Genomic DNA, 12,689 nt, shown 5'->3' on the forward strand with positions numbered 1-12,689 from the left:
TTTTCCTTTGAGGTGGTGTTATAGCATTCTTGATTCATGAGGAGTCTCAAAAAGATTTTGTTCCAAGAATGAAAAATTTAAACCCACCAATTTCTTTGATTATGAGATATTTTCAACTCACGATTTCTTCATTCGAGGTATTTTGGATTGTATTTAACCTAAAGCATTTTCATAAGGATTGTTGCTATTATGGTGCTTCCCCATGATCAAAGTATTCTCTTATCCTCTCCGTGAAAGAAGTTTTGCATATCTTGTTGCTCCCAATAAATCTTTGTTTCCGTTAGTAGTCGGTTGTCACCTCATTATTTGAGATGGTTTTCACAAGTCCACAACAAGCTTTAATTTTTGTTGTTGATTTTCCAACAACTCCATTTAATCATTACTTGTAAGGATGCTTCTCAAATTCAATTGTGGTAGAAGTTGTCAATTTCTTCTCCCGTCTTTGCCTTTCCATCGATCTAGTTTCTATTCTTTGTTCCCGAGGTGTTGTGATGTTGCTCTCTTCGACCATCATCTCATTTTATCAAGATCATATTCTTCCCTAGCTAGCCCATTTAGCCAAAGTGTTGTGTTCTCTTTTCAAGTTTTTTCCATCTTATCAAGTTCTGCCTGTGTTTCCTACCAAAGTGTTGTCCAAACTTATTTTGAGTTCTTGCTTGTTCCTCATGACATTCTTCATATCTTTGTAACCTCAGAGATTCGTTGGTTTCACTCGTTTGTCAAAGAAGCAACTAAATTTTACCTCTTACTTCCTTTCCCTTTCCCTGCTTTCATTCTAAGATCTCGGGGCGAGATCTCTTGTTAGTGGAGGAGAGATGAAAAGCCCGGAACCGATGATCTAGAAGATTCCCCTTTTATTTCATTGTCGTCTTGTGAGTTCCGTGGTTGTCGCATTCATCATCGCATCATGTGCATCATCCGCATTGCATTAGCACTCCATTGTCGTCAATTTTAAAAACAAGCATCCATTATTAGTTGCCTTTTCTTTCTGCTTTTCTCATTGACTGTTTCGGGACCAACCATACACGCACACGGTCGCGACACCGATAAAATCTTGTTTTCAAAAATGTGTACAAAACTTTCTTGGATTGGGTTGAAAGTTGGCGTGCGGCATGAATATAGTGTAGGTAGTTCGGCAGCCAAATTTCATCGCAATCGGAGTCCGTTTGTTACATGAACCATTAAATGTATAGTGACACTATAGCTGGTCAAACCTTGGATGTTTTCAGTATTTACAAAAAAACCTATCGTGGGCCGCAAACCTCCCTCTCATCCCCACCTAGCCCATCTACACAACCCACTAGACCCACCTAGCCACCCCTCCACTTCCGGATCGTTCGATCGTGATCAAACGGTCCGAAAACGGGTTAAAACCACTAACCCTAGCCCCACTTGCTATAAATAGATACCCTAGCATCCAAATCGGGCAACCCTAGCATCCAACCTCGTTTTCCGTGCGTCCCCAACCCTCATCCGCAACCTAGCCGCAGCCACTCACCTCCCACCTTGCGCAGGGCCTGTCGAAGTCCATGTGGAGCTTTCCGGGCCTGGAATCGCTGACTCCAAGCACATATGGTCCATTGGTGGTTTTGATAATTCATGAAACACATACATTGTCTTGTGGACTTACACTTTCACCTTTTATATTTCAGGTATAGTCTACAGAGAGCCTGTGCTATAGGATTGAGAGGAGATGCCCTTGGATGCAAGGAAGGAATAGGATTGGCTCAACCTTCAAGCAAGAAGGTTCTTCATTTTATACTTTGTGAGAAATCACTTTGAGTCCATAGGAAAGATAATACTACTAAAAGGGGATGGGGAATTATGATTAATTGGTTGCTCAAGTGCTTAGAGGTAGCCACCAAAAATACTCAGCCATTCTCCCACCAAATATCTATGTCCAAACCCATACTAGGAAAATCGGTGCCACCAACAATTTCCATCGACCCTACCGATTTTACACTTGACACAACCTATGCCAAACCCTACCACCTATGTACCACCAACATTCCTATTGGTGCCACCGAGATTCAGTGACCAATTTTCTGTTGGGAATATTTCGCAAATCAGAATTTCCGAGTTTGAAATCGGTCTCACCGAGATTTGGAAACTGGTCTACGTCATTGTATCGGTACCACCGAGATTCATATATCGGCCTCACCAAGAATTCCAAAGTTGTCACATTTAGCGCAACTCGGTACCACCGAGATTCATTTCGTCGTCACCGAGTTGGGAAATAATGTTGCAACGATTGGATTTTGGGGGATGTTAATATATACCCCTCCACCTACCTCTCATTCTGAGAGAGAGGCACCTACTCATGTGTTGAGATCAAGAGATTTCATTCCAACAATTTGAAACTTGATTTCTAGCCTCCCCAAGTTGCTTTCCACAAGATCAATCTCTCCTACCCCTACCAAATCTAAGAGAGAGAGAGTGATTGAGTGTTGAGGAGACTATCTTTAGAAGCACAAGAGCAAGGAGTTCATCATTTTACAACATCTATTACCTTGTGGAGGGTGGTGCCTCCTAGATTGTTTAGGTGTCGCTTGGGAGCCTCCTACTCCGTGTTGTGGAGTGGAACCAAGATGTTTGTAAGGGCAAGGAGATAGCCTACTTTATGAAGATATACCGTGAGTGAGGCTAGTCGTGTGTGGACGAAAGCCGTGGTGGAATAGCCAGGGCTGCTTCTTCGTGGACCCCTTGTGGGTGGAGCCCTTCGTGGACTCTCGCAGCCGTTACCCTCCGTGGGTCAAAGTCTCCACTAACATGGACGTACGATAGCACCACCTATCGGAACCATGCCAAAAATCGCCGTGTGAACTTCTTTGCGTTTGATCTTCTTAAACTCTACTCATTACTACATGTGCAAAGTCTTTACTTTTCGCTGCCATATTTGTTTACTAGCATGTGTTGGGTGCACTAGACTTGTTAGAATCGCTAAAATCTGCCAACCATTAAATTGGGAAAAGGCTAGGATTTTAATTTATGGAAGTAGTCTATTCAACCCCCTCTAGACACCTCTTCTGTCGATCTCACAATTGGTATCACAGCAAGGTCTCCAAAACCTTGGATTAAACACCATTGGAGGAAGACGGATGTGCCTAGTTTGGGGAATATTAGTTGTAGAGTGCCTATCCTTGACGGGGAATAATTTAGACAATGGAAAGATGAAATGCTTGATATATTTGATGAATTTTATTTGCGCAAGTATGTTGAATATCCCTATGAGCCTCACATCGATCCTTTGCATCCTTCTCATGATGAAGAACTAATTATGCTTGGTAATCTTAAAAATTTAAATCTAATCTTTAGAGGACTGCCAAGAAATGTGCTTAATCAAATGAAAAACTTTGAGTGTGCTCACACCTTGTGGAAAAACTTAGAGAAAATATATCCTCATTACTCACTAAAAAATCTTGAGATCATTTTCCATAAATGCATTGCCTTTCATAAAATGAAGCCAACTGATCCTAATTTTTATATATTACTTTTTGAGCTTCGTGACCTCATGCATGCTAAAGGAGATATCACTACCATTAACAATGTCATTGTTGAAGCCATTTGCGTGCATAAATATGAATATTGTCATAGTCAAAATTCTGATCAAATTCTTGTTTCTTATGACGAGGACATTTCATCCGACAATGGCAATGTGGAGCATGGCTACTACGATGAAGATGAATAGTTTGACATCGAGTATGAGAAGACCATCAGGAACCTTACTATTATGGCGAACCTTACAAACTACATGGATGGAGGAAAGGAGTGGGTTCTCGATAGTGGATGCACCGATCACATGACCGGAGATAAAGACATGTTCCATGAGGTCACACCAAATCGTAGACCTCGAAGTGCTTGTCAAGCACCAAAGAAGTCGGTGGAAGTCCTCCCGTGAAGAACATCATGACTACAAGAAGGCCACTCGAGCTGCTACACATGGATCTTTTTGGCCCAATGCTTACAAGAGCCACAGTGGAAATTCTTATGGTTTAGTCATTGTTGTTGAGGTATTCTTTCTTGATGATTTGTCATAGGTACAAAAGATCTTCAAGAACTTCGATCGGAAAGCTCAAAATCAGTTTGAAGTGAATATCAAGAAAGTTCGGAGCGACAACATAACGGAGTTCAAGAACACAAATGTAGATACATTTCTTGATGAAGAAGGTACAACACATGAGTTCTAGGCGACGTACACACCTCAACAAAATGGACTTGTTGAGAGGAAGAACCGGACTCTCATAGAGATGTCTAGAACTATGCTTGAAAAATACAAGACACCAAGACTCTACTTACACAAGATTCTCTATAAAACGGCATACGAGCTACTCACCGGTAACAAACCCCAAGTTGGATACTTTGGAGTATTCGGCTCCAAGTGCTACATTATTGATAAGCATCATTGCACTAAATTTGCGCCTAAATCTCAAGAAGGTTTCCTACTAGGTTATGGATAAAACTCTCACACTTATCATGTCTACAACAGCTTCACTCGATAAGTTGAAGAGATGGTAGATGTGAAGTTTGATGAATCTAAGGGTTGGCAAGTCGAACAATTTCCAAATGATGTAGGAGATAAGGAACCTTCGTAAGCCATCCAAGACCTACCTATCGGCAAGATTCGTCCCATGGAGGTGAAGGAAAGTACTTCATAAATTCAAGTGGAAGCTCCTACCTCGTGTTAAGGCAAACCACAGAACAACATGGAGGCATCCACAAGCGGTACATCACATGATGAAGAAGAGGAAGAAGTACATCGTGATGCTCCACCTCAATCTTCCTCACCACCACCTCAAGGAGTTGACACCGTCAAGGACAACGTGCAAGATAATGATGATGAAGAAGCTCCACGGTCCAACAAGAAGAAGTTGTCACGAGTTCGAGCAAGAGAGGACAAAGATCATCCGTTGAATCAATTCTTCGGTGACATACAAACCAGGATAATCACTCACTCTAAATCTCGTTTAGCTAACTTTTGTGAGCATTACTCATTTATCTCTAGCATTGAGCCTTTGAAGGTAGAAGAATCCCTTCAAGACCCGGATTGGGTGAATGCTATGTACGAAGAGCTACACAACTTCGACAGGAATCAAGTGTGGACACTTGTTGAAAAGCGAGAAGACAAGCACAACATCATCGGTACAAGATGGGTATTTCGGAACAAGCAAGATGAAGATGGACAAGTTGTACGCAACAAAGCACGTCTCCTATCCCAAGGATACACGTAGGTCGAAGGTATGGACTATGGTGAGACTTATGCTCCTGTTGCTAGACTTGAAGCTATTCACATTCTTCTCGCTTATGCTAATCACCATGGTATTACTTTTTTACTAAATGGATATCAAATGGTTAAATTGAGGAGGAGGTTTATGTCAAACAACCTCCTGGCTTTGTGAACCCTAAGAAACCCAATCATGTTTACAAGCTTCGTAAAGCTTTATATGGTATTAAACAAGCCCCTAAAGCTTGGTACAAATGACTAACGAAGTTCCTCATTGAAAACAGTTTTGAGATTGGTAAAGTTGACGCAACCTTGTTCACTAAAAAAGTTAATGAAGAACTATTTGTGTGCCAAATATATGTGGATGATATTATCTTTCGTTCTACTAGCCCACATTTTAGTGAGAAGTTTGGAAATTTGATGTGAGAGAAATATGAGATGCCAATAATGTGCGAGCTGAAATTATTCCTTGGATTGCAAATCAAACAATCGAGAGAAGGTGAGTTTATCTCTCAAACCAAGTACACCAAGGACTTAATCAGGAAGTTCAATATGCAAGAATGTACATGTATGAGAACCCCCATGCCTACTAGTGGACATATTGACCTCACTAACGAGGACAAACTGGTTGATCAAAGAGTTTATCAATCAGTGATTGATTCATTGCTATACATATGTGCCTCCCGTCCTGATATCATGTTGACTGTTTTCATGTGTACCTGATACCAAGCGGCACCTAAAGAGTGTCATCTATTGGTGGTTAAAAAAATTGTGAGATACCTAATACATACACCAAATTTTGGCGTATGGTATCCCAAGGGATCTTCTTTTAATTTTGTTGGCTATTCTGACTCGGACTATGCTAGAGACAAGGTTGATAGAAAATCCACCTCGGGTACATGTCAATTTCTTGGGAGATCTCTTGTGTCTTGGTCATCCAAGAAACAAAACTTGGTATCTTTATCTACTGCCGAAGCTGAATATATAGCCACCGTATCATGATGTGTGCAATTACCATGGATGACTCAAACTCTTAGGGATTATGACATTCATGTGAAGAATGTTCAATTATTGTGTGACGACGAAAGTGCTATTAAATTTGGCTATGATCCTGTGCAACATTCTCGAACAAAACATATTCACGTGCGACATCATTTCTTTCGTGATCATGTTGGTAAAGGAGATATAGATCTTAAGCATGTTTGTACCAACAAACAATTAGCTGACATCTTTACCAAACCACTTGATGAGAATGTGTGTTGTCATTTGAGGAGTGAGTTGAACATCATAGATCCTTCAAAGTTGAGCTAGACTACTCGGATGCATGCAAGGGCATGAGCTTGATTGTCAATTCCTTGATCCTATTGATATGATACTATCTTATATCTTGGAAAACTATGCTCCCTTGTATTGCATCTAACATTTTGTAGGTACTTGGAAGAAATACACTCCACGAGATTGCCATCAAATCACATCAAAAGCAATCTTGACATGGCCAAGTATCAACAATCCCTTCTTCAAAGATAGAGGAAGAAGACAACAAAATCATATCCTTGACAATTATATGATAATGAAATTCACTCATGTCATTTGGATATATTATGTTCTTCCTTACATGACTAACCATTGTAGGTGAAAAGTGAATCAAAACGACAAGGATTGCTCCGGAGTCAAGATGATCATAATCAACTTTGAGCATGCACAACAAGTTCACCTACATGCCACATCATCAACATCATTCGAATGCATGTACTCATATCCTTGATAAAGCTTTGCATCAAGTCATGAGGTAAAGCAACTCAAGTGATATTAAGACATTAAAAGCTTAATCGAAAAATGGTAACCCCATTTTGCACTTAACGATGAGTATGACCTATGATCAAGCATTCTTGCTTGACTCCTCAAGTCACATACTCTAATATAGGTGACCTAGTCACCGCCCACATCTAGATGGAGATTCTTGTACGGTTCACATTTTTCATTGCATGCCTTCTTGGAACTATACAACCCTCATCTATATGGATGTATATATTTCAATTTTTTCTCTTATTTTCCTTTTTTCCTTTGATTATTTTATTTTTCAAGTTTGTGAATATTTTCTATCTATTTTAAGTTAAGGAGTTCATTTTCATTGCAACTCGGTTTCACCGATCTGGGAAAATCGGTCCAACTGACTTCTCCCAAAGGCCTAGTACAATTCTTGGTTCTACCGAACCATATTGCCTCAGTGACTCCAAAATTTATCACTGCCCATGATTTTAGATATTTTCTTGAGCATTTGACTTAGGGGGAGAAAGATTGTCAATGATCCCAAGTTTCATTACCTTCTAATATCTTATTGAACATTTTTGGAAACAAAATTAGTTTTACCATAATTTTCGAGGGGGGGGATCTTCTCTAGGGGCTAAATCTTCAGTGTTCCCAGAGAATATAAGAGGGAGAATCATCTTGGATCCCTAACATCGGGGGAGATAGTTCAAGAAACTCTTATCTATATTAAAGGGGAGAACATTCAATGAACCCTTACCTACCATCTAAGGGGGAGAAATTTCAAGGAACCCTTATCAAAGAGAGAAGAATCAAGGATCCATTTCTCTCAATGAGCCCTTACCGCTGACCTTTTTGGAAATTAATGCCAAAGGGGGAGAAATATCAAAGCTTCCAATAAGCTTACATAAATGGGGAGAAATATCACCAATAAGCTTACATAAAAGGGGAGATACATGTTCCTAAAGGAAGGTCTACCTAAGGGGAGATCTGCCGAAAGGGAGGTATGTCAAACCTTACACACTCAAGGGGAGTAACACCATTAAGGGGGAGAGAGATAAAATTGTTTCAGATATCACCGCTTTACTATCTTTGCATTGAACTTGTCTTACCCTACCTGATCCCAATATCTACATGCTATGATTCAGGGGGAGAGGGAATTCTTACATATTCATTCTTAGGGGATAAAGTTCTAGATTCTCTTGGAGACAAATTTATCATGAAATCAGATTTCTCATATGTTCTCCATATCTTGGTACTTTTGAAGCTCTTTGCATCTTTACAATAGGGTAATCTTGTGTTAACTAACATTTGTTTTCCCAAGTGTGCTTCTACTTCTAAGACGCTCAAGAACCTCAAGGTAAGTATATGCATCATATCATTGTTCATGATGATCTCTTGTCTCTTGGACATATTGTTTGCAAGAGTGAGTCTTGAATATGGAAGTTGTTCATTCACATATGTTTGATGCATATAGCAAAGATTTATATGGCTTCTCTTGTCCTTCTACCTTGTGTGTGCCCATGTAGTCCAAAGAACTATCCTTTAAAAGGGATTGCACACATTTAGGGGAGAGCTTGTACTAGTCATGTCTCTTTCAAAGCTATCATATTCTAATGCCTATCTTTATTTGAAGCTTTGATTGTATGTTGTCATCAATTACCAAAAAGGGGGAGATTGAAAGCACATATGCTCCCTTGGTAGTTTTGATAATTCATGACAACATATATTGTCTCTTGGACTAACACTTTTACCTAATATATTTCAGGTATAGCCCACAAAGAGACTTGGATATAGGATTGCAAGGAGATGCCAATTGATGCAAGTAAGGAATATGATTGGTTCAAGCTTCAAGAAAGAGCACTCTTCATTTTATACTTTATGGGAAATCACTTTGAGTGTATAGGAAAGCCAATACTGTTAAAAGGGAATGAGGTATTATGATGAATTGGTTGCTCAAGTGCTTAGAAGTAGCCATCAAAAAGACTCAACCATTCTCCCACAAAATATATCAGTCTAAACCCATACCAAAAAATCGGTGCCACCAACAATTTTCATTCAGCCCTACCGATTTTACACTTCACACAACCTATGACAAACCCTACCATCTCGGTACCACCAACATTACTAACGGTGCCACCGAGATTTAGTGACCAACTTTCTGTTGAGAGGATTTCACAAATCATAATTTACGAGTTTGAAATCGGTCTCACCGAGATTTGGAAACTGGTCTAGGTCATCGTATCGGTACCACCGAGATTCATATATCGGTCCCACCGAGAATTCAAAAGTTACCACATTTAGTGCACCTCGGTACCATCGAGATTCATTTCGGTGTCAGCGATTTGGGCAATAATGTTGCAACGGTTGGATTTTGGGGGATTCCTATATATACCCCTCGACCTACCTCTCATTCATAAAGGAAGCACTCAGAACACACTTACACTTGCCAGATCCATTTTCTGAGAGAGATCCACCTACTCATGTGTTGAGATCAAGAGATTCCCTTCCAACCATTTGAAACTTGATATGTAGCCTTCCCAAGTTGCTTTCCACAAGATCAATCTCTCCTACCCCTGCAAATCTGAGAGAAAGTGATTGAGTGTTGAGGAGACTATCTTTAGAAGCACAAGAGCAAGGAGTTAATCATTCTACCACATCTAATACCTATTGAAGGGTGGTGCCTCCTAGATTGGTTAGGTGTCGATTGAGATCCTCCTACTTCATGTTGTGTAGTTAAACCAACATGTTTGTAAGGGCAAGGAGATTTCCTACTTTGTGAGTATCTATCGTGAGTGAGGCTAGTCTTGTGTGGACGGAAGCCGTGGTGGAATAGATGAGGCCGCTTCTTCGTGGTCCCCTTGTGGGTGGAGCCCTCCGTGGACTCCCGCGACCTTTACCCTCTCAGCGTGTTTGGCAATATTTGGGAAGAGGAATGGGAGTTTAATGTAGGGAGTTGTATTGAGATTATACATGGGATGAGTCATTTTATTCCCAATCCCCTATTTGGCACATGATAGGAATTATATGTGAGAATTTGAGGAGAATTTGTATTCCCTTATTTGGTTCATGGGAATTGACGAGGGATTAGACTAAGGGAGTGGACATAATTTATGATGAAGGGTTAAGATTGACTCACTAAAACAATTCCCTCCCAACTCCCACCCCTCCCCTGTTAATAAAACGGCGGAAGTTGGAGTCTCAATTCCCATACCTATTCCTTTATAAATTCCCAATCCCCTGGACCAAACAATAGATTTAAAGTCTTGTATCCCTTTAATTCCCATTCCCCGACTGTAATTACCCCCAACCAAACACGCTGTCTGTGGGTTGAAGTATCCACTAACATTGACGTACGATAGCATCACCTATCGGAACCATGACAAAAATCGCCGTGTCAACTTTGCGTTTAATCTTCTTAAACTCTACTCTTTACTACATGTGCAAAGTCTTTATTTTCCGCTATCATATTTGTTGACTGACATGTGTAGAATGCACTAGACTTGTTAGAGTTATTAAAATATGCCAACGAATAAATTAAGAAAAGGTTAGGATTTTATTTTATGCAAGTAGTATATTTACCTTCCTCTACACACCTGTTCTGTCGATCTCACACTGATGCAGCTCGCGCGCCTGAGCTCTTGTGAGCATCTGCGCGACGAGCGCTGCCCAAGCCCCCAGCTCCCTCAAGCCGCGCCTTCCTCGCACGCATCGCCCTAGCCGGCGCATTGACCCGCCTCCTCGCTGCTTCCAGCATGCCTCCTTGCAACGCGGCCGCCGGGGCACCGCCCCTTGCAGGAGCCGCAGCTCCAGGCCTGACCTCGCCGGCCACAAAGACCTCCGAGCCATCGTCCCGCTGTCTCCGTCTCACTACTAGTGACACCTCACCGCCGGACCCCTTGTCGTTGCCATCATGGGAACCGCGTCGCGAGCCCAGCCCGTCCCCAGATCCGGCGGGATGTGAGGCGGATCCCCCCCCCCCCCCCCCCCATCGGATCTTGCGCCGCTGCCGCCGGTTGCCTCTTATGGGGACGACACCCTGGCATGGAGAGAAACGCCAGCGCCCGTGAGCCATAACCGCTGCTCCATGGCCTCGGCCTGCCCAACCCCCGCGGCCTCGAGCCTAGCAGCAGCCAGGCTGCGGCCTCCTCCAGCTCGCCCCCGCAAGGGCCCAGCCACGCTTCTGCAACGCGTCGGCCCAGCTGCTCTTCTCTCCACCGAGCCAGCCTGCAGGCCATTGGTGAGCACACCCCCTCCTACCCCCTGCATGCGTGCATTTCAGTTATCCAGCGCTCACCCTTGTTAGGCCGAGTAGCGTAGCCAGGTTCAGTCCGATTATATTTTTTCACCTCGTGCGAATTTAACCAATTATCTTGTATATTTAAAATTACAGAAACAATCCATTATTTTGCCTGCTCACAGTATATTAACCGTGCATCAGATTAAAATGTTTTATATATGTAGAATGACAAGAATTCTATGTAGATTAATAATTTGCAACTTTCATGCATGATTAAAATATTTAACTTGCCGTTTTCATTTTTTTACATAAATGCCATGTTAAAATGATTTATATCATAACTAATTAACCGTAGCTCCGACTAAAATGATCCATATATCCATCTTGACTAGAAAAATGTGTAGAATAACATGGAGACATTTACTTTGTTGTTTAATAACTATAAAATTGTGTTATAGGCAGAACAATACAAAAATCTGAATTGCATATGGGGACTTTTTTGGAATTGTTATTCATTGTTCGGACCTCATTTAAACCTGTCTAGAATTTCATAAAAATCTCATAATATCTTGTTGCATCCTTAATTTAACATGCTTGTGACTGTCATTTGCATACATTTTCCATTCATGACACATTATCTTGTGATGATCATATCTTTTAGACCGTAGCTCCGTATTAGATGATATATATATGTAGATCGACTAGAATAACGTGTAACATCACATGGACCACCTTATTTGGTTGTTTAAAAAAATATAAAACCATGTTTTAGGAATATCTGGACCAATTTAGATATTAACATATGGGATCATTTTGCAAATGCTATATGTTGTTTGTGACGTTATTTAACATGCCTAGATAGTGTAGTTTATTTATACTTCACGTCTTGCCATGTTTAACAACGTTTAATATTACCGTGTACCTAAACGGGAGTGAACTAAGTAATTTAAATGTGGAGTTTCGTCAATATGCAACTCGTTGCATATTGAGCTTCACTTAATGTGTAGTATTTGATTGTTGTGGTTGTCATGCCCCGCATATTTAAACTGGACATGCATCATGTGCATCATGCCATATATATGTTGTGGTGTTTATCGTGCATTGATTGTTTGTTTTCGGATTGTTTCTTCCCTATAGAGTCCGTAAACCGCTTCAGAGTGTGAGGATTCGTTCCACTACGTTGGTTCGTCTACTTCACGGATTTGTTCTTCTTCCAGCCGGGATCTCAGGCAAGATGATCATTTGTCTAGATATCAATACTATCATTGTCATGCTAGTTGTCTCGTTTCTATCGCTGTGTATCGTTGCCCACCACCTGTTATGTTAAGCCTCCCAACATTGCCATGAAAGGCATATAATCCCTCCACGTCCCAACAAACCTTTATTTGGCCATGCTACCACTTGCTCAACCTTCTTATAGCGTTGCTAGTTGCAGGTGCAATTGCTTTCCATTTGACAACA

General features: G+C 41.1%; 1 protein-coding gene across 3 annotated transcripts in view; it reads right to left on the reverse strand.

The window, feature by feature from the left end:
- Positions 1-10,962, reverse strand: part of LOC123448583 — a 29,138-nt gene extending 18,176 nt beyond the window's left edge. For 2 of the 3 annotated variants that reach the window (XM_045125534.1, XM_045125533.1), the window contains exon 1: positions 10,585-10,962. In XM_045125534.1, the coding sequence (XP_044981469.1) occupies positions 10,585-10,837 (253 nt within the window). In that variant the 5' untranslated portion in view covers positions 10,838-10,962. The remainder of the gene's footprint in view (positions 1-10,584) is intronic. The other variant, XM_045125532.1, reaches the window with a different exon arrangement.
- Positions 10,963-12,689: the final 1,727 nt, after the last annotated feature.

The sequence above is a fragment of the Hordeum vulgare genome, chromosome 4H (genome assembly GCF_904849725.1).
Source record: "Hordeum vulgare subsp. vulgare chromosome 4H, MorexV3_pseudomolecules_assembly, whole genome shotgun sequence".
Lineage (NCBI taxonomy): Eukaryota > Viridiplantae > Streptophyta > Magnoliopsida > Poales > Poaceae > Hordeum > Hordeum vulgare.